Genomic DNA, 24811 nt, shown 5'->3' with positions numbered 1-24811 from the left:
ATGTATATGTATAACTGATTCACTTTGTTGTAAAGGAGAAAGTAACACACTATTGTAAAGCAGTTATACTCCAATAAAGTGTTAAAAAAAAAAAAATAACCTAGGCAGTACTAAGATCCTGAACTGAAACAGCAACAGTTGGATGGTTAGAGGTAATAAAAGAGGAAGACTTGATGCACCATGAGGACTAACTGAATATAGAAGCCAGAAGTAAAAGATAGTATGAGGATTTCAAACTTGGGAGATCTGTAATTAGAAGGACTTTGTCCCTTGACTTTGGAAGGTGAGGAGAATGAAGACTACTGTTTTACAGACTTTTATTTAGGAACGAAAGCAGGGCAATTAGACCAAATCTAGCTGGCAGCTAAAACATGAGACTGATATTTGGAAGACCTGAAAATTTGACAACCTTCCCCACAGATGTAATCATTTAAATCATGCACTACGTGAAGGAAGAGGACGGGAATAATAGCAAACACACTTGCACAGCATTTACTATATGCCAGGCACTGTTCTAAATACAGATATTAAATAAATGAAGTGATTATTAAGTGAATTGCAATATGAAACATAGTTCTACATTCAACTACAAGGACCTTATTCTATTACAGAAAATACTAGAGTTAATACTTATTCAAATAATATAAAACTATCAGTGTGTAAAAACAAAACAAAAAACTGGCAATTGTGAGCAAAACTGCAAGATTTTTGAAGTTCCTCTGCATTTGGATATGCAAATTTAAACAATTTTAATTTGTTCAAAAATAGAAATTTTAAAAAATATTTCTCGTACTCTCCTCTGTTACTCAGCTATAGAAAGCCATCAGATGAATTCTTAGCCATTAAAGAGCAAATATGCTAGAATTTCATTAGTTTGTGCTCACCATTATTTTGGATCCTATGCCTTCCTTTTGGACTTTTTCTTACTGAAATATATTTTTTAGTAGATCTCTCAGTGAGGCATTAAGGGTTTTTCTGTTGTAGTCTTTGAAATAAATTTTTTTCAGCTATACTAAGGTATAATTAACAAATAAAATAAGATATTTAAAGTCTAAAACATGATGATTTAATATATGTATACATCGTGAAAGGCTCCCCCCATTAAGTCAATTAACACCTCTATCAACCTAATGAATTTACCGTTTTGGTGGGTGAGGGAACATTTAAATCCTATTCTTCAGAAAATTTCAATTCTACAACACAGTGCTAGCAACCACAGTCACGTTATACACAGATCGTCAGAACTTATTTATCTTATAAGTGAAAATCTACCCTTTTACTCACTTCTATTTCCCCCAACCCTGGCAACCACTTTTCTACTGTCTGTTTCCTGAACTTTTTAAGATTCCACATATAAGTGATAACATGCAGTATTTGTGGCTCTGGCTGGCTTATTTCACTTAGCATAATGTCCTCCAGGCTCATCCACGTTGTCACAAATGACAAGTATTCCATTTTAAAAGCTGAATAATATTCCTGTGTGTGTGTGTGCGCGAGCGTGTGCAGACGCGCACATATATATACACCACGTTTTCTTGATCCATTCGTCTGTTGACAGATACTTAGGTTGTTTCCATACCTCAGCTGTTGCAAATGATGCTGCAATTAATGTGGAAGTACAGATATCTCTTCAGAATAATGTTTAAATTTCCATTGGACATATACCCAGAAGTGGGATTGCTGGATCATACAGTAGATTTATTTTTAATTTCTTGAGGAAGGCCATACTGTCTCCATAGTGGCTCTTCCAGTTTACATTCCCACCAAAAACTTACAAGGGATCCTTTCCCCCACATCCTCTCCAGTATTTTTTATCTTTTGTCCTTTGAATGATAAACATCCTAATAGGTGTGAGGTGATATCTCACTATGGTCTTGATTTGCATTTCCCTCATGATTAATGATGCTGAGTACCTTTTCATGTACCTGTTGGCCATTTTTGTATGTCTCTGGAAAAAATTCAGATCCTTTGACCATTTTTTAATTGGGTTTGTTGTTATTGAGTTGTATGAGTTCCTTATGTATTTCAGATATTATCCTCTTAACAGATGGGTAGTTGACAAATATTTTCTCCAGGTTGGCTTTTCATTCTGTTGATGGTTTCCTTTGCTAAGCAGAAGCTTTTTAGTTTGATGTAGTCCCACTTGTTTATTTTTTTTTGTTCACTTTGCTTTTGTATCAAATCCAAAAAAAAAAAAAAAATCATTGCCAAGACCAATGCAACAGAGCATAACCCTTATGTTTTACGTCTCAAGTACAACTCTTTAATGCATTTTGAGTTGATTTTTCTGCATGGTGTAAGATAAGGATTCGTTTTACCCTTTCGCATGTGACTACCCAGTTTTTCCAACACCATATATTGAAGAGACCATCTTTTCCGCATGTATAGACTTTGCTTCTTTGTCAAAAATTAATTGACCATATATGCATGGGTTTAGTTCAGGGCTCTCCTATTCCATTCCACTGACCTATGCATCTGTTTCTAATGTCAATACCATACTGTTTGTTTGTTTGTTTTTAATACCATGCTGTTTTGATTACTACAGCTTTGTACATAGTTTAATATTAGGAATTATGATGACTCCAACTTGGTTCTTTCTTAAGACAGTTTTGGCTATTTGGAATCTTCTGTGGTTCCATACACATTTTAGGTTTGTTCTTTGTCTGTCTGTGAAAAATGCAGTTGGAATTTTGATAGGGATTGCATTGAATCTGAAGATCACTTTGGGTAGTATGGACATTTGAACAGTAGTAATTCCTCCAATCTATGAGCACAGCATATCTTTCTGTTTATATGTGTCTTCTTTGACATCTTGCATCAATGTCATATAGTTTTCAGTGTACAGTTATTTAACTCCTTGCTTAAATTTATTCCCAAATATTTTATTATTTTTGATGCTATTGTAATAGGGATTGTTTTTCTTAATTTCTCTGGTAGTTCATTTTTAGTTTATACAAACACAAATGATTTCTGTATACTGACTTTATATCCTGCAACTTATAATGAATTTGTTAATTAGTTCTAACAGTTTCTTGGTGGAGTCTTTTGGGTTTTCTACATATAATAACATGTCACCTGCAAATAGAGACATTTTTACTTCTTCCTTTCTGATACTGGTGTCTTCTATTTCTCTTTTCTTGCATAATTGTTCTGGCTAGAACTTCCAGTTCTATTTTGAATAAAAGTGGTAAAAATAGGTAACCTTGTCTTGTTCCAGATCTTGAGGGAAAGCTTTCAGCTTTTCATCAGTGAGTATGATGTTAGATGTGAGCTTGTGATACACGACTTATTATAATTAAGGAACATTTCTTCTATTATTATAATTAAGGAACATTTCTTCTATATCCAATTTGTTGAGAGTTTTTATCATAAATGGATGTTGAATTCTGTCAAATGCTTTTTCTGCCTCTATTGAGATGACCATATGATCTAACTTGACCTAACTGTAATTAAATTCCCATATTTCCTTATTGACTTTCTGTCTGACCTATCCATTGTTCAAAGCAGGGTATCAAAGTCCCCTACTAGTTTTGTATTGCTACATATTTTTCCCTTCAGATCAGTTAATGTTTGCTTCATATGTTTAGGTGTTCCTCTTTTGGGTACATAAGTAGTTACTAGTTCCTCTTGATGAACTGACCCCTTCATCATTACACAATGACTTTCTTTATCTCTTGGTACAGTCTTTGGTTTAGAGTCTACTTTGTCTGATATAAGTATACTTATCCGTGCTTTCTTTTGGCTACCATTTGATGTAATATTTTCCCCATCCCTTAATTTTCAGTCTAGGTGTGTCTTCAAAGCTAAAATGAGTTTCCTTTTTTTAAATAAATAAATAAATAAATAAATAAATTTATTTTAATAAAACAAAACAAAACTGACCAGGAATAAAGGGCAGAGAAGAGTTCTCAGCCAACTTTCTCTGCACAGTAGAATCACCTGGGCCTCCTTTCTAGTGATTCTAATTTAATTAATCAGATCTGGGGGTGGAACTTGCATGCATTTTTAAGCTTCCTGGATTGTTCTCATAAGCTCCAGGAGCAAGAACAACTGAGTTAAAGGAATGTCAGTGCAAAGGGGGAATCAGAAAACACTGGGCACACCCGTGCATACTGTAGGCTCCTGCACCCTAGAGTCAATCAGTCAATGTACCAGCTCCTACTTCATGACCTTGAGCAGCTTACTTCCTCTCTCTGATCTTTGGCTTCTTCATCTCTCTAAGATGTATGTTTTCCTTCTCTTTCTAGTCTAAAATCACTTCCAAGTGGTTGACTTGAGACTCAGCCTCTGCCATCCTACATATCCGTTCACTGTCATCCTCAAGACTTTTGGACAGCAAACCTTTACTTTGCAACATCTCAAGAAGCTTTTTAATAGACTCATCTCGGGCACTGAGGGTCTGTTTCTGCGTTTCGATTCTCAGCTCCATTTCCTCCAAAGTCTTCCTCAATAGGAACAGTTCCTTAGCCTGTCTGTCATGCTCAGCTTGGAGCTGCTGGAAGTTCTCCTCCGTCAGTTCAATGGTGAAGTGCTCTGCTCCTTGGTTGCCACTCTCTTGCTGCAGCCACTCTATATCTTTTGACTATAGAATTTAGTCAATTTACATTTAAAGTATTTATTGAAAGGTATGAATGTACTATTACCCTATTGTTAATTGTTTTCTGGTCATTTTCTAATTCCTTTGTTCCTTTCATGCTCTTTTACTTTGACATTTAATGATTTTCTGTAGTGGAATGCTTTGATCCCTTTCTCTTTATCTTTTGTTTATATTCTATAGGTTTTTTTGTGTGGTTACCATGAGGCTTAAATTAAATATCTTATTTTTATATCAGTCTCTTTTAAGCTGATAACAGCTTAATTTCTAATGCACACAAAGGCTCTACATTTTTACTTTCCCCCCTCACATTTTGTTTTTAATGTCACAATTTACATCTTTTTATATTGTGTACCCATTAACATATTACTTTAGTTAGTTATTTTAATACCTTTCTTTCAACCTTCATACTAGAGTTATAAGTGATTTACCCACCAACTTTGCAACATTACAGTATTCTGAATTTGACTATGTATTTATCTTAACCAGTGAGTTTTATACTTTCATATGTTTTACTGTGACCAACTAGCACCCTCACGTTTCAGCTCAAATAACTCCTTTAAATATTTCTTGTAAGGCTGGTCTAGTGGTAATGAATTCCTTTAGTTTCTGTTTGTATGAAAAACTCTTTATCTCTCCTTCAGTTCTGAAGGACAGCTTTCCTGGGTAGAGTATTCTTGGTTGGCTTTATTTCTTCTTTCAGCATTTCGTATGTATCAGCCCACTCTCTTCTCGCCTGCAAAGTTTCTGCTAAAAAATCTGCTGATAACCTTACACAGATTCCCTTTTAGGTAACTGCTTTCTCTTGCTGCTTTTAAGATTCTCTGCCTGTGTTTAACTCTTAACAATTTAATTATAATGTGCCTCAGTGTGAGCTTCTTTAAATTCATCATATTTGATATTCTCAGGCTTCCTAGATCTGGATGTCTGTTTCTTTTCTCAAGTTAGAAAAGTTTTCAGCCATTATTTCTTCAAATAAGCTTTCTGCCCCTTTCTCTCTCTCTCTTCTCCTTCTGGGAACCCTATAATGCATATAGTAGTCTTCTTGATAAGGCCCGTAAGTTATATTCACTTTTTTTAAAAAATTGCTCCACTGATTGAATTCCACTGCCCTGTCTTCTAGTTCACTAATCCTTTCTTCTGCGTGATCTAGTCTGCTGTTGAATCCCTCTATTGAATTTTTCAGTTCAGTCACTGCATTCTTCAGCTCTGTGATTTCTGTTGGTACTTTTTAATATTTTCGATCTCTTTGTTGAAATTTTCACTTCATTCATGCACTGCTCTCCCAACCTCAGTGAGCATCTTTATGACTTATTTTGAACTCTCTATCAGGTAAATCACTTACCTGTGTTTCATTAAGATCTGTTTCTGGAGATTTATCTTGTTCTTTTGTTTGGAACATATTCCTCTGTTTTTTCATTTTCCTTGACTCTGTTGGTTTCTGTGCACTGGATAAAACAGCCACCTCACCCAGTCTTGACAGATAGATCTAGTGTAGGGGATGAACCTCATCAATCAGCCCAGCCCAAGCTCCTAAATGTCTCTCAAACCTTTGTGACTGTCCAAGTCACCTTCTTTGTTCCTAGTGGTTCCCAGTACTTGAGGGTGTGCTAAGACTCATCATGTCCCAAAGAGGAATACTGCATTCAGGCCCTAGATGCAGGCTGATTAGAAGCCAGACTCTCAGGCAACATCTGGAAAAGTATGTATTAAGCCCCTTCCAAGGAGAAAAGGGAACAGGCATTTTTGCCTGCGCTGCACTAGACCTGTATCTAAAGCTACAGGCAGGGGTTGGGAGGGGGTCCTGTAAATGCACTCATGGCTTTCCATTACACTCAGAATAAAACTCTACGAGTCCTACATTACCTGTCTGCTGCCTACCTCTTCAATTCACCATGTATCTCTTCTTACGTGATCCTTTCACCACTGAATTATAGGCTTCAACAGCTTGTAATATTTAAAAAGGTCTCATCTGCCTTGTTCAACAATCTGTTCTCAGCAGCTAGAAGTCTTGAAACATAGATCTTACTAAATATTTAATGAATGAATACCATGCTCATAATCATGAATTAATTTCATACAGTACAATTACAGGAGATTGGTGTGTGGAAAACTCAAGGATAAGGTCTCAAGACCAAGACTGTATTGACTCCCTTAAAGAGAAATTTGAAACAATCACGAGCATTCTCCTTCAGCTCCAAACACCAGTGAAATGGTAAATAATAATGATAATTTTTAATCATTTAAAAAAATACAGACTTCCTGTAATGATAGAGTAATTTATCCTGGGCTAATGCTCCTGCTGAGAAGAATTACAAGCTCTGGAAAACTTTAAAAACACTGTTTGAAGGCACTGGCAAGCAAACAAAAGCAGAGAGAAACTGGATGGGATCTGATCCTTGAAGAATGAAATCACACTGAATGAGGTCCACATTTATCCATCTTTATCCTGAGGGGACTACAGAGTCTGTGTAAGGCGTATGTAGGCACTGGAAAAGAGGACAGAGCTCTTGTACAAAGCTGTAGTCTTATTGGGTAGAAGTATCAGGGAATGAATTTTGGAGCTGCTAAAAGAGGTAGAAGTTGAAAGCAGAAATCCCGGGGGTGGGGAAAGGGAGACATGGGGGGCTGACTCCTGAACTCCCCTCTGTGTATGAGATGAAAATCCAAGAAGCCCAGGGAGAGGCAGTAACTGGAAACCTGAAAGAGTCATGAAGAGATTTCAACAGCTGCTTAGTCCTTGGAGAGGCAGAATTTGGAGTTAAAAGGTAAACACCTCATGCTTTCCATTTGAACTTCCAGAAAAGCCATACTTGAGGAATAAGAACCACATCAGAAATAAAGGCAAAACTGAAACAGACCTGTCCTAACAGAGCCTACAACCAAGTTTTCATAGGATCAAGCTAATCTGCCAGTAGATTTAACTGAACTGCCTACTAGAACAAAACTCAATACTTTAGAGAAAAATTAAAATCTACACTATCCAGAGCTTATACAATATATCACCCACAATAGACAACCATCAGTTGAAACTTACTTAACATCAAAAGAAAAATGTGATGTAGAGAAAATATATACAGAAGAAATATTTGAAAAATATTAGCCAGTTTTTTTCTAAGTTCTTTAAAAAGCAACAGTCCACTAATCAAAAAAAGTTACCTAACCCCCATCAGTATAAATCCATACCTAGGTACATCATAATCAAACTTCTAAAAATCAAAGACAAAGTAAATCTTAAAGCAGCCACAAACATACAGTAACACCAAGATAAGAAATACAACTGACATCTCTTCAGGCCAGAAGGCAAAGTGCTGGTAGGGAGGAAAGAAAGCTGTTAGCCTAAAATTCTATGACCCACAAAAAATAACCTTCAAAATTTATGTCAAAACAAACATTATTCCTGGATAAATGAATGCTGCATGAACACACCACCAACAAACCCAAACTACAAGAAATGCTCAAGGAAATTTTCTGGATTAAAGGGAGATGATACCAGATACATATTCATATATACAAAAATGAATGAAGAACCCCAAAATAATACACATGTGGGTAATCAGACTATTTCCTTTCACTTCTTAAAATTTTTAACAGAAAACTGACAACTGTTTAAAGCATTAATGATAATAATGTATGATGTAGCTTATAATAGATGTCCAAGTAAAACAGATGACATCAATAGCTAAAAAGGATGAAAAAGAATTTAAGAAAATCTTTATACAAATAAATCCATGATAGCTTGGAAAAAGAAGAAAAGGTGCCAGCAGCAAATCAGAAATGTAGAATAATTCCTGAAAGATTAAAAGCAGATGGGAATAGGTGACAGAGAGCAGAGGAAATACACTCTATTTAAAGTACACGGGCTTCCCTGGTGGCACAGTGGTTGAGAGTCCGCCTGCCGATGCAGGGGACACGGGTTCATGCCCAGGTCCAGGAAGATCCCACATGCCACGGAGCAGCTAGGCCTGTGAGCCATGGCTGCTGAGCCTGCGCGTCCGGAGCCTGCGCTTCACAGTGGGAGAGGCCACAACAGTGAGAGGCCCATGTACTGCAAAAAAATAAATAAAGTACACAGAAGAAAGCATCAACAAGCATAAAAAAATTTTCTGCACACATACAAGACCCACGAATATCCAAAGATAATCAAAGATCATCATCTACTGGGAGCTGAGGTGGAGGAAGGAAGCATAAAAAAGTCAAATCAGAATGAAGAGCAGGGCTTTCCTGGAGGCACAGTGGTTAAGAATTCACCTGCCTATGCAGGGGACATGGGTCCGATCCCTGGTCTAGGAAGATCCCACATGCCGCTGAGCAACTAAGTCTGTGCGCCAGAACTACTGAGCCTGTGCTCTAGAGCCCGTGAGTCACAACTACTGAGCTCATGTGCCACAACTACTGAAGCCCGTGTGCCTAGAGCCCGTGCCCTGCAACAAGAGAAGTCACCACAATGAGAAGCCCGTGTACCGCACAAAGAGTAGCCCCCACTCGCCGCAACTACAGAAAGCCCACACGCAGCAACGAAGACCCAACACAGCCGAAAATAAAAATAATATAAATCAATTTTTTTAATTGAAAAAAAAAAATGAACAGCAGAACAACTGACCTCAAAAGAAATAGAGATAATACAGGAAGAGAAATTTTTTAAAAATATTCTACTTGTTACCCTCAGAGAGATTGCAGAAGATTTTGAAAATACAAAGTATCATTACATGATCATCAAAAAGGAGCAGAAAATAAAAACAGTTTACATTTTTTTAAACAAGTACATTTCAATGAAAGGGTTGAATACAACTAAGGAGGACAAGTAATAATCTGGAAGACAAAGTCAAGACAAACTCCCAGTTTCCTGTATCAGAGATAGAGAGAAAGAGAGGCAAAAAACTAAGAAATGTAGAGGATCAACACAGAAAGTACAACTCTAAGAGCTCTAGATAGAGAAAGAAAAAGAACACAGTGAAGAAAAAAAATTTTTAATAAAAGAAGAAATTTAATTGGCATTAAAGATACCTCGGCTCATATTAAAAGAATCTTCTGAGAGGAGATAAAGATTAATTTTAAAAAGACTTATACTTGCACAGATCAAAGCAAAGGGTTAGAACACCAAAGACAATGGAGAAACTAAAAGAGTTCAATTTAATTCTGACTATTCAGTTTCCACCTATCACATATAATTATGGCTGATGGAAACATACATGAATTCAGATTGATCGCTCTTTAAATTCATAAATGATAACCTCAAATGGGTCTTTAGTGCTGCTCCCCTATCATTTTATATTTCCTTAGTTCATTTACTCTCATTCTAGACAACTCATACCTTTTCCTTTCTCCTCAATCACCAAAACTGCAACCCTCATTCTTAATTTCCACTTCCTACATTTCACTGAGAAATACAAGCAATCAAAAGGAAACACCTGGGCTTCCCTGGTGGCACAGTGATTGAGAGTCTGCCTGACAATGCAGGGGACATAGGTTCGTGCCCCGGTCCGGGAAGATCCCACATGCTGCAGAGCAGCTAGGCCCGTGAGCCATGGCCGCTGAGCCTGCACGTCCGGAGCCTGTGCTCTGCAACGGGAGAGGCAGAGAGGCCACAACAGTGAGAGGCCCCCGTACCGCCAAAAAAAAAAATGAAACACCTAACAACTGATGCACATACATCCTTTTCAAATGTGGCTGAAATATTTACGAAAGTAGACCACATGTTAGGCCACAAAGCAATTATCAACAAATACTAAAGGAATCATACTCTATATGATTTCCATTCAAAATATAAACAATGGAGCAAGCAACTATTTTATCTATTTAAGACCCATAATGTTGATTAAATGTTAGAGACCATGATTAATTTATGTAATTCTTTAAAATACTGAAGAAATAACAACACTGAAGAGGACCACGGAAAAATGTGAAAGTCAGCTTTATCACTACCTATTCTTTTCATTCTCTGAATCAACACTCTTTTCTAAAAATTTTACTGAAGTATAGTTGATTCACAATGTTGTGTAAATTTCTGCTGTGCAGCAAAGTGTATATCAACACTCTTAACAGTCTGATGAAAATTTTTCCAGTTACAAAGTATATTAAATTATTTTTTAAAAGTCAATAATACTCAGTATTCTGTAAATTCGTGCTATGTTTAACACTTCAACAAAAACAAACAACACTGAAAAATATGAAGATCTGCATTTGAACTGATGTAAACTTACCAATGGCACTTAAAAATTTCTTATGAAAAATATGAACACTGATAAAAGTATCACAACATGTACTATTTTCCACAATGTTCTCTGATCACAATGGGATTAAACTAAAAATCAATAACAGAAAAATAATTTTAAAATCCCCATATATTCAGAAATTAAGCAACATAATTTAAAATAACCCATGGGACGAAAAAAAAGTTAGAAAATACTTTAAATTCAATGATAACCAAAAAGTGAGTGAAATGCAATTAAAAAGAAAGGCTGAAAAAAATTATTTAATGAGCTTTTGTTTCAACAAGCTAGGAAAAGAACAACAAATCAGCTAAGGACCACAGAAGGAAAAATATATAAGCAGAAATCAGTGAAAAGGAAAACAGACCAAAGCAAACTTTACAAGCTGGCTTTTTAGAAGCATTAATAAACTGCTTTTAAATACTAGAAAGACTGATAAAGAAAAAAGAGAGAGAAAACATAAATTACCCAAATCAGGAATTGAAAAGTTGACAGCATTACCAAAACTTAAATATTAAAAATGTTTAAGAGTATAAAAACATTCTGCAATAAGTTTGAAAAATTCTAAGAAATTGGGCAAGTTTCTTTAGAAACACAACTTATTAAAACTGACACAGGAGGGCTTCCCTGGTGGCGCAGTGGTTGAGAGTCCGCCTGCCGATGCAGGGGACATGGGTTCGTGCCCCGGTCTGGGAGGATCCCACATGCCGCGGAGCGGCTGGGCCTGTGAGCCATGGCCGCTGAGCCTGCACGTCCGGAGCCTGTGCTCTGCAACGGGAGAGGCCACAACAGTGAGAGGCCCACGTACCATGAAAAAAAAAAAAAAAACTGACACAGGAAAATATATAAAATTCTAAATTTTTAATATTTGTTAAATGAGTTGAATGTATAATTTAAAATTCTTCTACAAAGAATATTCAATGAATGCCCAGTGACATTCTTGGTGAATTTTTCCAAACATCTGATGAACAAATAAACAATGAGCTTTATAAAAACTCAGTAAACAAAAATTAAAAAACATTTCTCTACACATTTTAAGAGAGCACAAACATGATACCAAAATGTAATAAGGAGATGACAAGAAAATTGTGGGTAAATAACTCTCATAAAGCATATAAGAAAAAATACTAAAAAAACCAAACCAAAACAAAAACCAACAACAAAAAAACACTGGCAAATTGAATCCAGTAATTTTTAAAAGAATAATAAATCTTGACTGAGTTTGGGAATTCCCTGGTGGTCCAGTGGTTAGGGCTTGGCACTCACTCTCACTGCCAGGACCCAGGTTCAATCCCTGGTCAGGGAACTAAGATCCTGCAAGCCATGTGGTGCAGGAAAAAACCAAAAAACAAAAAGAACCTCGACTGAGTTATTTACAACAGAAATGCAAGGTTAACTGAACAATCAAAATTCGATCAATATAATTTCCCACATTATTAGAATAAATGAGAAAAGTAACATATGATCATTTCAATAAATGCCAAAATTGCCTCTATTAAAATTATACAACAGTTCATGATAAAAACTCAGCAAACTAATAAAAATAAAAGCAAACTTCTTTATTCTGATTAACAGTAACTACAAAAGACCTAAAATTAATTACTTAATGGCAAAATATTGATCTTGTTCTTCTTGAGTTAAAAAACTTAATATGCATGTCCAAAATCAGGACTTCTATTCAACATTGTAGTGGAGGTCCTGGCCAGTGCAATACCGCAAGAAAAAGAAATTAAAAGTATAATGATTAGAAAGGAAGAAGTAAAACTATCATTATTCACACATGATATGACTGTGTAAATAGAAAACTTAAAAGAATCTAAAAATTACTAAGTGGGATTCCCTGGTGGCACAGTGGTTAAGAATCCACCTGCCAATGCAGGGGACACAGGTTTGAGGCCTGGTCCAGGAAGATCCCACATGCCGCGGAGCAACTAAGCCTGTGGGCCACAACTACTGAGCCTGCACTCTAGAGCCCATGAGCCACAACTACTGGGAGGAAGACCCCACATGCCGCGGAGCAACTAAGCCTGTGGGCCACAACTACTGAGCCTGCACTCTAGAGCCCATGAGCCACAACTACTGGGCCCACACACCTACAGCCTGTGCTCTGCAGCAAGAGAAGCCACCACAATGAGAAGCCTGCACACTGCAATGAAGAGTAGCCCCCGTTCGCTGCAACTAAAGAAAGCCCACGCAGCAATGAAGACCCAATGCAATCAATCAATCAATAAATAAAGTTCCCTTTAAAAAAAAATACAAATTACTAAGTGAATTTAGTAAGGTTGCAAGATACAAAATCAATATATAAAAATCTATTGTAATACCATATATCAGAAACAATTAAAAAATGAACATTCTAAACCAATATAATTTATAACAGTAAACAACACTAAACAAAAAAATATCTAGGAACAAATCTATTGAAATATCTACAAGAACTCTGCAATAAAAATGACTAAAACATTGTTAGAAAAATAAGGCCAGAAAACCTGAATAAACATTTTACTAAAGAAGACATAGAGATGGCTAACAGGCACGTGAAAAGGTACTCAACATTGCTAATTATTAGAGAAATGCAAATCAAAACAATGAGATATCACCTCACACCTGTCAGAATGGCTATCATCAAAAAGTCTACCAATAATAAATGTTGGAGAGGATGTGGAGAAAAGAAAACCCTCCTACAATGTTGGTGGGTACTGTAAATTGGTGCAGCCTCTATGGAAAACAATGTGGAGTTTCCTCAAAAAACTAAAAATAGGCTTCCCTGGTGGCACAGTGGTTGAGAGTCCACCTGCTGATGCAGGGGACATGGGTTCGTGCCCCCGTCCGGGAAGATCCCACATGCCGCAGAGCAGCTAGGCTTGTGAGCCATGGCCGCTGAGCCTGCGCGTCCAGAGCACAGGCTCCGCAACGGGAGAGGCCACAACAGTGAGAGGCCCGCATACCGCAAAAAAAAAAAAAAAAAAACCAAACAAACAAACAAAAAAACCTAAAAACAGAACGACCACATGATCCAGCAATTCCACTCCTGGGTATATACTCGTAAAAAACAAAGCCTAATTTGAAAAGCTACATGCACCCCTACATTCACATCAGCACTATTTACAACAGCCAAGATATGGAAGCAACCCAAATGCCCAGCAACAGATGAATGGATAAAAAAGATGTGGTATATATACAAAATGGAATGTTACTCAGCGAGAAAAAAAAAAATTCTGCCATTTACAGCAATGTGGATGGACCTAGAGAAAGTTATGCTTCATGAAATAAGTCAGAGAAAGACAAATACTGTATGATATCACTTACATGTAGAATCTAAAAAATAATACAAATGAATATATATACAAGGAATAAACAAGGAATGTACAAGGAATAGACATTTTTCTGGAATAAAGATTCCAGAGAAAAATGGAAAATATCTTCATGACAACAGAAACTCCTCTAATTCAGTAATAAAAAAAGAGGTGGGGAACATTTGAACAAACTTAAAAAGGAGATATAAAATTGCCCAAAAGTACTTATGAATAACAGCTGAATATCACTAATCATTAGGGAAATACAAATTAAAACCAAAGATACTTTCACACACCCATCAAAATGGAAACTTTTTAAAAGACTAACAATATCAAATGTTTAAAAAGTTGTAGAGCAACTGGAACTCTCATTGCTGGTAGGAATGTTAAACTGAACAGTCACTTTGCAAAAATGTTCAGCACTTTCTTACAAAGTTATACATACATTCACACTATGATCCAACAATTCTACTCCTTGGTGATTTAGCTATAAAGTGCATACTTTTTCCTTGCCCCTTCCTCCTTCAGGTTACCTAGAATGAAGACACAGTAGCTGAAGCTATACAATGACCATCTTGCAACCATAGGTGACCCTGAGAATGGAAGTCAGTGCAAAGGTTGGAAGAAGAGAAAGAGTACAAGTAAGTAGCTTCCTGACAACCAGGGAGCCACCAAGTCCAGCATAATCTATAGTTTCAAACTTATTTTACTTCAGAGAAACATAAATCCACTATTATTTGTATATTCGGTAATATGCAGCCAAACCAAATCCTAACTGATATACTTCTCCAGATATACTCTCAACTCTTCATGCAACCTAAGACATTTCAATAAATAAGTATATCTTTTCTTTGAATTGCTGCCCCTCCAGGACTCTCCTATCTTGCATTTATGCTAAATATTACTTGTATTCAAACCTAGTCAAGAAGATACATTATCTTCAAGATTGTACAGGATTAAATCAAAAGGATTTCACACAAAAGTACATTTATTTTTTAAAAGAAATGTACTCAAAAAGGCATTCTCTCACCAGCTTCCATCCTGAGGTCTGATTTTAGCAGTTTCTGATAACAGAAGCAAAAGAAATTGCTGAAGCACAGCACAGAAATATTTACTGCAAAATCACAGAAACTAGTGAGGAAAAAGTTATGATTGGAAAATCTGTAACACGGAAAATCCTTTCCTTCTGTTCCTTTGTCCCTAACACCATTCTAGAAGACAAATGGTTGTCTTTTCCATAATCCCTCACCCTCAACTACTAAACTTAAAAAGTTCTTTGAGAATGGTTTGAGAAAAATATAAACTCTATTATTAAAGGTGTTGGAATAATATCTGAATACAATTTCTCACTATTCATGCTCATATAGATTCTAGTTTTGCTTCTCCAATTTAAAATTAAAATGTATGGCTAAGGGGGAATCATATGGTATGTGAATTATGTCTCAATAAAACTTTTTTTTTGAGTATGTGTATTTTTAGGAAAAACAGAAATGTTAAACAATTACCCCAGATACCTGTTTAGCATCAAAACAACTAAACTTTTGTTGTCTTCATCTCTTCTCATTTCTACTTTAAGTTTGTCCATTTCTACCACATATTTGGCTAGCCAAACATACTTTTCAGTTCACACTTGGTCAATCATATCTAATGCAATACCTCCCTAAACTATAACCAAACATCCAAGTATGGGGACAGCCAAGAAAATTACATAACATAAATTGCACAAGGGCAGAGACAGTCCAGTTTGAGCTTCTTGTCAATGGTAATGGGAACATCATGTTTTCAACAGAAATCATGAGTGAATAAGAATTTGGATCTACTTTTCAGTAACTATTGTTTGAAAAAGGTCTCAGATATGAAACAATAAATTATTTCAGAAACTATAATAGAATATATATGGTGAAAATGACTGGGCTGTGCACTGCATACCTTGATCCCTGAGGAATCCATCCTGAATCTGAGATTTCTTACTGTGTAGGTATATAGGAAGCACCAAGACACAGAAGAAGAGTAAGCTTGAAAGGAAAGATGAATTTTAGATATTTGGAGTCAGAAGCACCTACAAGACAATTAAAAGGAAGATTTGTAGTAATCAGCTTGATATATGAGTAGTTAGAAAGGATTTCTTGATTTGGGATTTGAGAGGCTGGGTATCCAGTATTACAATTCACAGAATAGGACATATAGAACAAGGATAGTTTTGGAGGAATGATGAATTCAATTTGGCACATTATGAAATGAGTTACCTGTGATATATCCAGACTGAGATATCCTATAGGCAGCTAGATTTATGAAGGCTAAGAGGAACATAATGTGCTTTTGCTACAGATTTCATAGTCATTATACATAAAGAAGGTAGCTATAATCATAGACATATATGAAGCCCAGATATAAGGTATAAGGTAGGAAGAGAAGAAGGTCATAGATCAAATCCTTGAGGTCACACATTTAAGGACTACCCAGAAATGTCAGGGATGGAGGGCATAAAGAAGAATGTAGCAAAGAACTTGAAAAGAAACGGACAGAAATAAGAGGAAAACTAGAATTAACTGTGTAAAAATTCATTGATTACTGCATTTTTCTGTGTATTTTAATAAAAATAAGGTTCCCTTAGAAAAGAAAAGAAGAGCAAAGAGTTTTATGAGAAGAGTTATCAAGTATTATGAAGAGGTTAAATAAGATAGAAACAGAAGAGAAAAAATTCACTGCACTTGGTAATTAAGAAGTTAGTAAAGACTACCTATAGGGAAAGGATCTGAAGGGTAAGAATGGCTTTTTATTTTCATTTGGTTTCATTATTTTGAGTTTCCTCATCTCAAGCAAGGCTTTCAACTTAGAATTCTTACCCAGAAGAATACAGGCATTCCCAAACATTCGAAGATTCAAAGTTTACCTCAAAAGCAGCATTTAAGAAGTTACTTTCTTAAGATATAATATACCAAACCAGAGGAGTATATCCAAAGAGATGATATCAGGTCCAGAAAATAGATTCAATCCTGGAAAGTAGTAGAGTTAAGTTATATGATGAATGCTGGGCAGCAAGCCTGAAGCACACTCAGACCCAACAGGAGCAGAGGGACTCTAGAAGAAAGATTTCAGAAAAAAGTTGAGTGTTAGACTGCTTGCTATGATTTAGTTCAGAACAAAAACAAAACACCCAGCGAGGACATGATAAAGGAAAACGTGAAAGTAAAAAAGGCAATTCTAGTGGGAGAAAACTTTACAAGAAACGGGATGAAATTATAGCATATTCCTAGGCTCTAAAACAAAAAATCCTCAATATAATATAAGCATTGTTGTTGTTTTTCAAATTTAACATTACCTACAAAGCACTAAAGTGTTAAGTATGGTTACTGAACAGAACATAAATGTTAGTCTTAACATAAAAGTACAAATTTTATAGAGGCTGAGAGGTGAAAGCAAGGAGGAAAGCTAAACAGAAGCTTGGGAGAGAAGTGTTAACCTTAGAAATTGAGAAATCAACAAATATTGCCAATGGTTGCTGGAACAAGTAATAAAGTTACAAATATATTACCTTAGGTTACAATGATAGCTAATATAAGAAATAAAATAGTGAAATGTGTAATCTGAGGAAAAGAGGAGGAACACAGTGGTATAGGTAACAAAGAGACTGAAATACCAGAAGTTAACAGAGTCAAAATGGTCTCCCTCCGGAGAAAAGGATTAAAATTGGAAGAACAGAGCTTTTCATTGCAACTGGATAGTTGTGGATTATTAGCTCTTCCGTGTGATCTGACTTTTTAAACCAACGTAAATGAAACATCTAGGGGAAAAAAATAAGAGAGTAATTAGGAAATAAAATCAAGGTGGCAAGGCTATTCTTAAGGGTGAAGAGCAGAAAAGAAAAAGGATAGATAACTGCTGATAGTTAAAGATCAAAGGAGAATATAAAAATAAGCTAAAACATATTCTTGAGCTACTAGAGGGGGAAAATAATGATAATACCAAAGAAAGTGGTGAAAAACAAACAAAGGAACGAGGTGTTAGCCCTAGAATAGATAGCAAGGAACAAGATCAAGAGCACAGTGTACAAAAAGAAAGCTAAAAACAGGAGGATAAAACCAGAGTGGTATAATTAACAGTTTACAACTTCAGAGATGGACTACTGTTGTAAAGTATGGACAACACTGCAGAGTCAAAGACAGAAACTGTAAGGTGTCCTTGGGTGAGTTCTTCAACAGATAATGAAATGAACTATGATAATGTTAGGAGAAGTGGTTTAAAGAAAAACTAAGTTAGATGCCAAAAATTCTCAATTAATGACATGGAAGTAGACAAGGAAAGAGTAGCAGACAACATCAGGGTAGACTGAGGATGATATAAGCTGCATCATAATCATCTCAAACGACAAGGTTTTTTGGTTTTGTATTAGCGTAGTAGATGTTATAGAAATAGCCATGTAAATACTTCCTCTAGACCTTAGGGTAGATGTAATGCAATATCTTTAGGAAAGGCAACATTCAATGAAGGTAAGAAAGCAGAAGGAAACTGATGCTACAGACAACCCAATTTATAAGGGAATAAGGAATTTGGAAGGACCTTATAAAAAGGACTAAAGGGGAATCAGCTGAAGAAGTAAAAATAATAAGAAGACATGAATACATAAAATATTTTCTGGCAGTATATGAGAATTTTGAATTCAATCAAGCCTGTAAAATACCAATTTACAGGAAATGCAGAGAACAGAGGAAAAGATTAAACTACACCATGAGGATATGATCAGCAAAACCTGTATTGTGGGAAACCAGAACCAACATAGTTAAAAAAGCAAAAAAAAAAAAGAGAAGAGATGAAGGAAACATATATCAATAGATTAAAAGAAACTGTAAAGTCACAGCTGTAGACCTATTTGGATCTTAGCATTTTTAAAAAAACTATAAAAAAGAAAAAACATTTATGATATATCAATTAGAAATTTAATTACTTGCTAAATACCTATAGATGTTAAGGAATTGTGATTCCTTTATTTTTAAAAAAAGTTCCTATATTTTAGAGGTACATAAGGAAATATTAATGAAAAAAAATATGATGTCTACAATGTGCTTCAAAATAACCCAGTACTGGGGAAAACAGATGGAACCGAATTGACCACAGGTTATAAGGACTATTGAAGCTGAGTGATAAAAGTATGAGAGTTCATTATACTTTCTTTATCTCTACTTCTTTATGTTTAAAATTCTCCCTAACAAAAAAGTTTTTTTTAAAGGATGTCTGTTATATTTTATCTAGCATTTCTTAAGAAGAGTGTTTTCAGGTTATTCAATAAGAAAATTTCAGAATATAAAGTCCCAGATTTTATTTTGTATGTTATAATTCACCTCTCATGCAGGTGTTAAAGAACTCTGTAAAATTTACTAAAGCTAAAGATACTGATCTCTAAATGCAGTAAAAGTTTAATTTATTACTATTCAGACAAAACAACAAAGTGTCTCTAATTATCCTTAAAAATATCCCAAACAGGATATTTTTAAGATATTCAGTACTATCACCATTGTATTTCTAAAATATAACTGATCAAACTTAACACTCTCCTTTACAAAACCAGTTTGAATAAATCTGCAAGAAAAAAAGCATTGTAAGAACTTACGAAAGATACCTTTTTAAACTTTTCCCTGACTATAGATACTTAAATATTTAATTTATAATCTAGTTGAAGAATTACTAGTCCCAATTCTTGTCCCTTGTCTAATCTCATCACATTGTTCAGCACATTTCTTCTTTGACTTCCTTCACCTTTAAAATGTTGATACAATCACTGTACATCGTACTGAAATAATTTAAAACAATGGTTCTCACCCTGGCTATAAGTTACAATAACACTGGGAACTCTATAAATAACAGTGCCCGAGATCAAAGGAACGATATGGTCTCATAAAAACTTTACAATAATTATTAGTCATGATCAAAGATACAAGGGAAAGATTAACATTCATGAAAAGAAGAACTATAAAAGAAAATAATTTCAGCAGAATATGTGGGATAATGATAACCTAGAAACAGATGAAGAGAGGAGTAGTAAATTGGAAGGTAGCACTAAGATATTCAACCAGAAAGCAACAATGATAAAGACAAAAAAAAAGAAAATATAGTTAAGAGACATGGAAAACCATCAAGGAAACTATTTTTCAAGAGTGAAAAAATGGTTATTTTCAGACATTTCAAAGCAATACAAAGACAGAATGTTAAATTACACACATATTCTGATTAACAGATCTATTAAAAGATACATTTTAATAAGAAGAGAATTCAGACAGAAAGTACTTAAGGTACAGCAGTAAGCACCAAAATGGACAAATTATTGGTAAATGGTATTAGGTACTGACAGGTGTTTTTAAGTGAAGCGGGGAAAAAAAACTCAAGAAACACGTGAAACTGAAACTTTATATAAGAGTAAGAAGAGAGGGTATTTGATTGCTTCTTACCTATAATAGGGTTCAGGGCAGGCCACCCCAAAATATGCCATTTTAGCATACTGATTATTTCGAATTAAAGTTACTTAAACAGCTGGTATAAGAAGAACATTCTGACCCACCTTTGTTTCTTGAAAGCGGGAAATAAATCTCCCACGTGAAGGTATCCTCCGTACACTAGGAGGATAGAAGGCATCCTTATCACCAGAGACAGGGAATTCAACGTTGAGAAAGCTATATACACTCAGTTACTTCATTAATTTGCTACCCCAAGCCCAAATCCCTTTGCTGTCCCAAAACTTCACAAATAATTGTTTTTTTGTCTAAAAGGGTATATCAACAGCCTTCTTTGGTCATTTCTTAGGTCCCGTATCTATGGGACCTCCATATGTATCAAATAAAATTTGTTTTTCTCCTGTTAATCTGTCTTGAGCCAATTTAATTATTAGACCAGCCAAAAGAACCAAGAGAAGTAGAGGGGAAATTTTACCTTCCTCAACAGTTTTGGCACAGTCAGTAGGATCTTCATTTGCTGGAAAACTGCCTGTTCCCAGGACTGCTGCAGCTGAGAAATCCTGGAACCTCTGATAAGAGCTTGCAGCAGGTAAGAATTCTTACCATGTCCGCCTTCTGGATCTCTGTCTGTAGGGTTCCAGTGAAAGCAAAAGTGGTGACAGCCCTTTTCTTCTTTCTAAATTTAGATTAACAGAAGAAAATATTTGTGTAACAAGTTTCTTTGGCATAGAAACTCCAGTAAATTTAATATGAGTACTTTTGGTTTTTATTGATCCTTTTCCTCCCAGAGATGGTCACCATTTTTATTTGTCTCTGTTGTGTCATTTGTACTAAGGAGGAAAATCCACAGGCTAGAACATAGGCATAAGCCCTATAAGCCTGCTGTTTGAACCAGATTTCACAGACTAGTGAGTTCAGTTCTCATCAGACCAGTATTTGTTTAGACAAACTCTGCTATGGGTTCCCTATGTAAAAACCAGATGAGGTTTTTCACTTCACCTTGTTCTACATCCTGAGAGCTTGGCTTTGTGTCCAGTGAAAATATTCTCTCTGATCTCTACCATCGGAAAGGTACACTTGCCAGGGTGTACCAAGGTGATCAATCAAACATACTGGGGTACTGAGACATGAAGTCACAAGCAGCACTCTGTCCAGCAGTGTGAGATCTCAGGGTAATCTGTCATAAGGGGTCCCAGTCCATAAGGGGCCTCTGTCATCTAACCTTTGTTGTTTTGTTAGTGCTGGAAAAGTCCCATTCCAGTAACACCTGCCTAGTGTTACAGTTTAGCAGGTCTGTAATCGGAGGTGTCTCACATTCTTGGGGAAACCAGAGATACAGTTTTCACTACATAATTGTTACACCTATGCAACAAAGGACTTTGCTTTCTTAGACTATCTTTGGGGTATGAACTTTCTGGATAATGTGAGAGCTGCAACTCTTGCCCTCTCTTTGGGGACACCTCTTGCATCCATAGTAAAGCCATAAAAATGCTTATTTATGGTTTAAGTTGCTATTTAGAAGATCCTACTTGTCAATGCCCAGACAGTAGATCCTTTGAATTGGAAAAACTTTTAAGTTTTCTCATCTTAACTGTCTTATTGGTACCTATGGAAAGACCAAAGTTAAAAGCGGATACAAAGGAGTATAACGACTAGCCTTAGGTACTCCTTCAACGAGATAAAAGAACAGAAATTGAACTCAGAACAAAATTAATAATCAAATCTGGCATAAATCTCCCTTCTCCTCCCTCTTACACACCTCTTGTCCCCAACTCTATCCCTGACCCTCCGGAAGACCATTTGGGTCTATGGGGCAATGGTCTAAATACCACCCCTCATGGAGGAAAGAGATGGCCAGAACCTCTCCCAGGACCGCCTGCAATTGACCAGGAAATGACTCAGCTAGAGGCTAATATTCAAGGCATGATAGGGATGATATTAGAGGATTTCTCCCCTACAGTGAATTGGACTAAGGTCATATTATGCACTAAGAAGTAAAAATTTAAATAGTAATTACCTGAGAGTTCTGGTAAGAGGCAAATACACTCCAAAACTCCCAAGAGAAAACTTGCATTCTTTCGCTGTCCCTTAAAGATGTAAACCTTACTATATCTTTGGAATGTAAATATCCCAGAAGGTGTACAAAACAATGCCCAAACTCACCTGAGACTATAGAGAGAAAGAGGCCTTTTTAAAATACAAACTGCTAAAAGAGTTATCTTGCCCAAACTCTAGAACACAGCCTCCTTAAGAGCACTTGTCAAGAACAAATACAGGCAGCTCGGGAGAAGACGGCAGAAGAGTAAGATGCAGAGATCACCTTCTTCCCCACAGATACATCAGAAATACATCTACACGTGGAACTGCTCCTATAGAACACCTACTGAACGCTGGCAGAAGACCTCAGACCTTCCAAAAGGCAAGAAACTCCCCACGTACCTGGGTAGGGCAAAAGAAAAAAGAATAAACAGAGACAAAAGAATAGGGACGGGACCTGCACCAGCGGGAGGGAGCTTGAAGGAGGAAAGGTTCCCACACACTAGAAGCCCCTTGGAGGGCGGAGACTGCGGGTGGCGGACAGGGGGAACTTCGGAGCCGCGGAGGAGAGCGCAGTAACAGGGTGCGGAGGGCAAAGCGGAGAGATTCCCGCAGAGGATCGGTGCCGACCAGCACTCACCAGCCCAAAAGGCTTGTCTGCTCACCCGCCGGGTTGGGCGGGGGAAGCCGGGAGAAGCCGGGAGAGGACTGGGGTTGGCTGCGTGAACACAGACTGAGGGGGTTAGTGCACCACGGCTAGCTGGGAAGGAGTCCGGGAGAAGTCTGGAGCTGCCAAAGAGGCAAGAGAACTTTTCTTCCCTCTTTGCTTCCTGGGGCACGAGGAGAGGGGATTAAGCACACTGATTAAAGGAGCTCCAGAGACGGGCAGGGAGCTGCTGAGGAGACAAGAGACTTTTTCTTGCCTCTTTGTTTCCTGGTGCAAGAGAAGGAATTAAGCGCGCCACGTAAAGGAGCTCCAGAAACGGGTGCGAGCCGCAGCTATCAGTGCAGACACCAGAGACGGGCATAAGCTGCTAAGGCTGCGGCTGCCGCCACCAAGAAGCCTGTGTGCAAGCACAGGTCACTCTCCACACCTCCACTTCCGGGAACCTGTGCAGCCCGCCACCGCCAAGGTCCCGTGATCCAGGGACAACTTCCCCAGGAGAACGCACGGCGCGCCTGAGGCTGGTGCAACGTCACGCCGGCCTCTGCCACCGCAGGCTCGCTCAACATCCGTACCCCTCCCTCCCCACGGCCTGAGTAAGCCAGAGCCCCCGAATCAGCTGCTCCTTTAACCCCGTCCTGTATGAGCGAAGAGCAGACGCCCTTGGGCGACTACGCGCAGAGGCGAGGCCAAGTCCAAAGCTGAACCCCAGGAACTGTGCGGACAAAGAGGAGGGGGGAGGTCTCTCCCAGCAGCCTCAGAAGCAGCGGATTAAAACTCCACAATCAACTTTAAGTGCCCTGCATCTGTGGAATACCTGAATAGACAGCGAATCATCCCAAGTTGAGGAGGTGGACTTTGGGAGCAAGATATATTATTTTTTCCCCTTTTTCTCTTTTTGTGAGTGTGTATGTGTGTGCTTCTGTGTGAGATTTTGTCTGTATAGCTCTGCTTTCACCATTTGTCCTAGGGTTCTGACTGTCCCGTTTTTTTTTTTTTTAACTTTAGAAATTTTTTCTTCTTAATAATTTTTTATTTTAATAACTTTATTTTATCCTACTTTATTTTCTTTCTTCCATCCTTCCTTCCTTTTCTTTCTTTCCTTTCTATTTATTCTTCCTTTTATTCTGAGCCGTGTGGATTAAAGGCTCTTGGTGCTCCAGCCAGGCGTCAGGGCTGTCTCTGAGGTGGGAGAACCAACCTCAGGACACTGGTCCACAAGAGACCTCCCAGCTCCATGTAATATCAAACAGCAAAAATCTCCCAGAGATCTCCATCTCAACATCAAGACCCAGCTTCACTCAACGACCAGCAAGCTACAGTGCTGGACACCCTATGCCCAACAACTAGCAACACAGGAACACAGGCCCATCCATTAGCAGAGAGGCTGCCTAAAATCATAATAAGGCTACAGACACCCCAAAACACACCACCAGATGTGGACCTGCCCATCAGAAAGACAAGATCCAGCCTCATCCACCAGAACAGAGGCACTAGTCCCCCCAACCAGGAAACCTACTCAAACCACTGAACCAACCTTAGCCACTGGGGACAGACACAAA

At 37.2% G+C, this 24811-nt stretch overlaps 1 protein-coding gene and 1 non-coding gene across 6 annotated transcripts in view; one reads left to right on the top strand and one right to left on the bottom strand.

Moving 5' to 3' along the window:
• Positions 1 to 24811, bottom strand: part of JAK2 (Janus kinase 2) — a 168274-nt gene that overhangs the window by 117746 nt on the left and 25717 nt on the right. Inside the window, exon 3 of one of the 5 annotated variants that reach the window (XM_055087198.1) lies at positions 21152 to 21224. The exons of 3 other annotated variants lie outside the window; for them this stretch is intronic. In XM_055087198.1, the coding sequence (XP_054943173.1) occupies positions 21152 to 21224 (73 nt within the window). Of the gene's footprint in view, positions 1 to 21023; positions 21106 to 21151; positions 21225 to 24811 lie in introns of those variants that run through there. One more of the 5 variants, XM_055087200.1, reaches the window with a different exon arrangement.
• TRNAV-CAC (transfer RNA valine (anticodon CAC)) lies at positions 12037 to 12112 on the top strand. The gene is given in 2 exon segments: positions 12037 to 12073; positions 12078 to 12112. It is a non-coding gene; the product is annotated as a tRNA-Val (tRNA).

This window comes from Physeter macrocephalus, chromosome 9, assembly GCF_002837175.3.
Source record: "Physeter macrocephalus isolate SW-GA chromosome 9, ASM283717v5, whole genome shotgun sequence".
In the NCBI taxonomy this organism is placed as follows: Eukaryota; Metazoa; Chordata; class Mammalia; order Artiodactyla; family Physeteridae; genus Physeter; species Physeter macrocephalus.
This window is presented reverse-complemented; position numbering and strand designations above follow the sequence as displayed.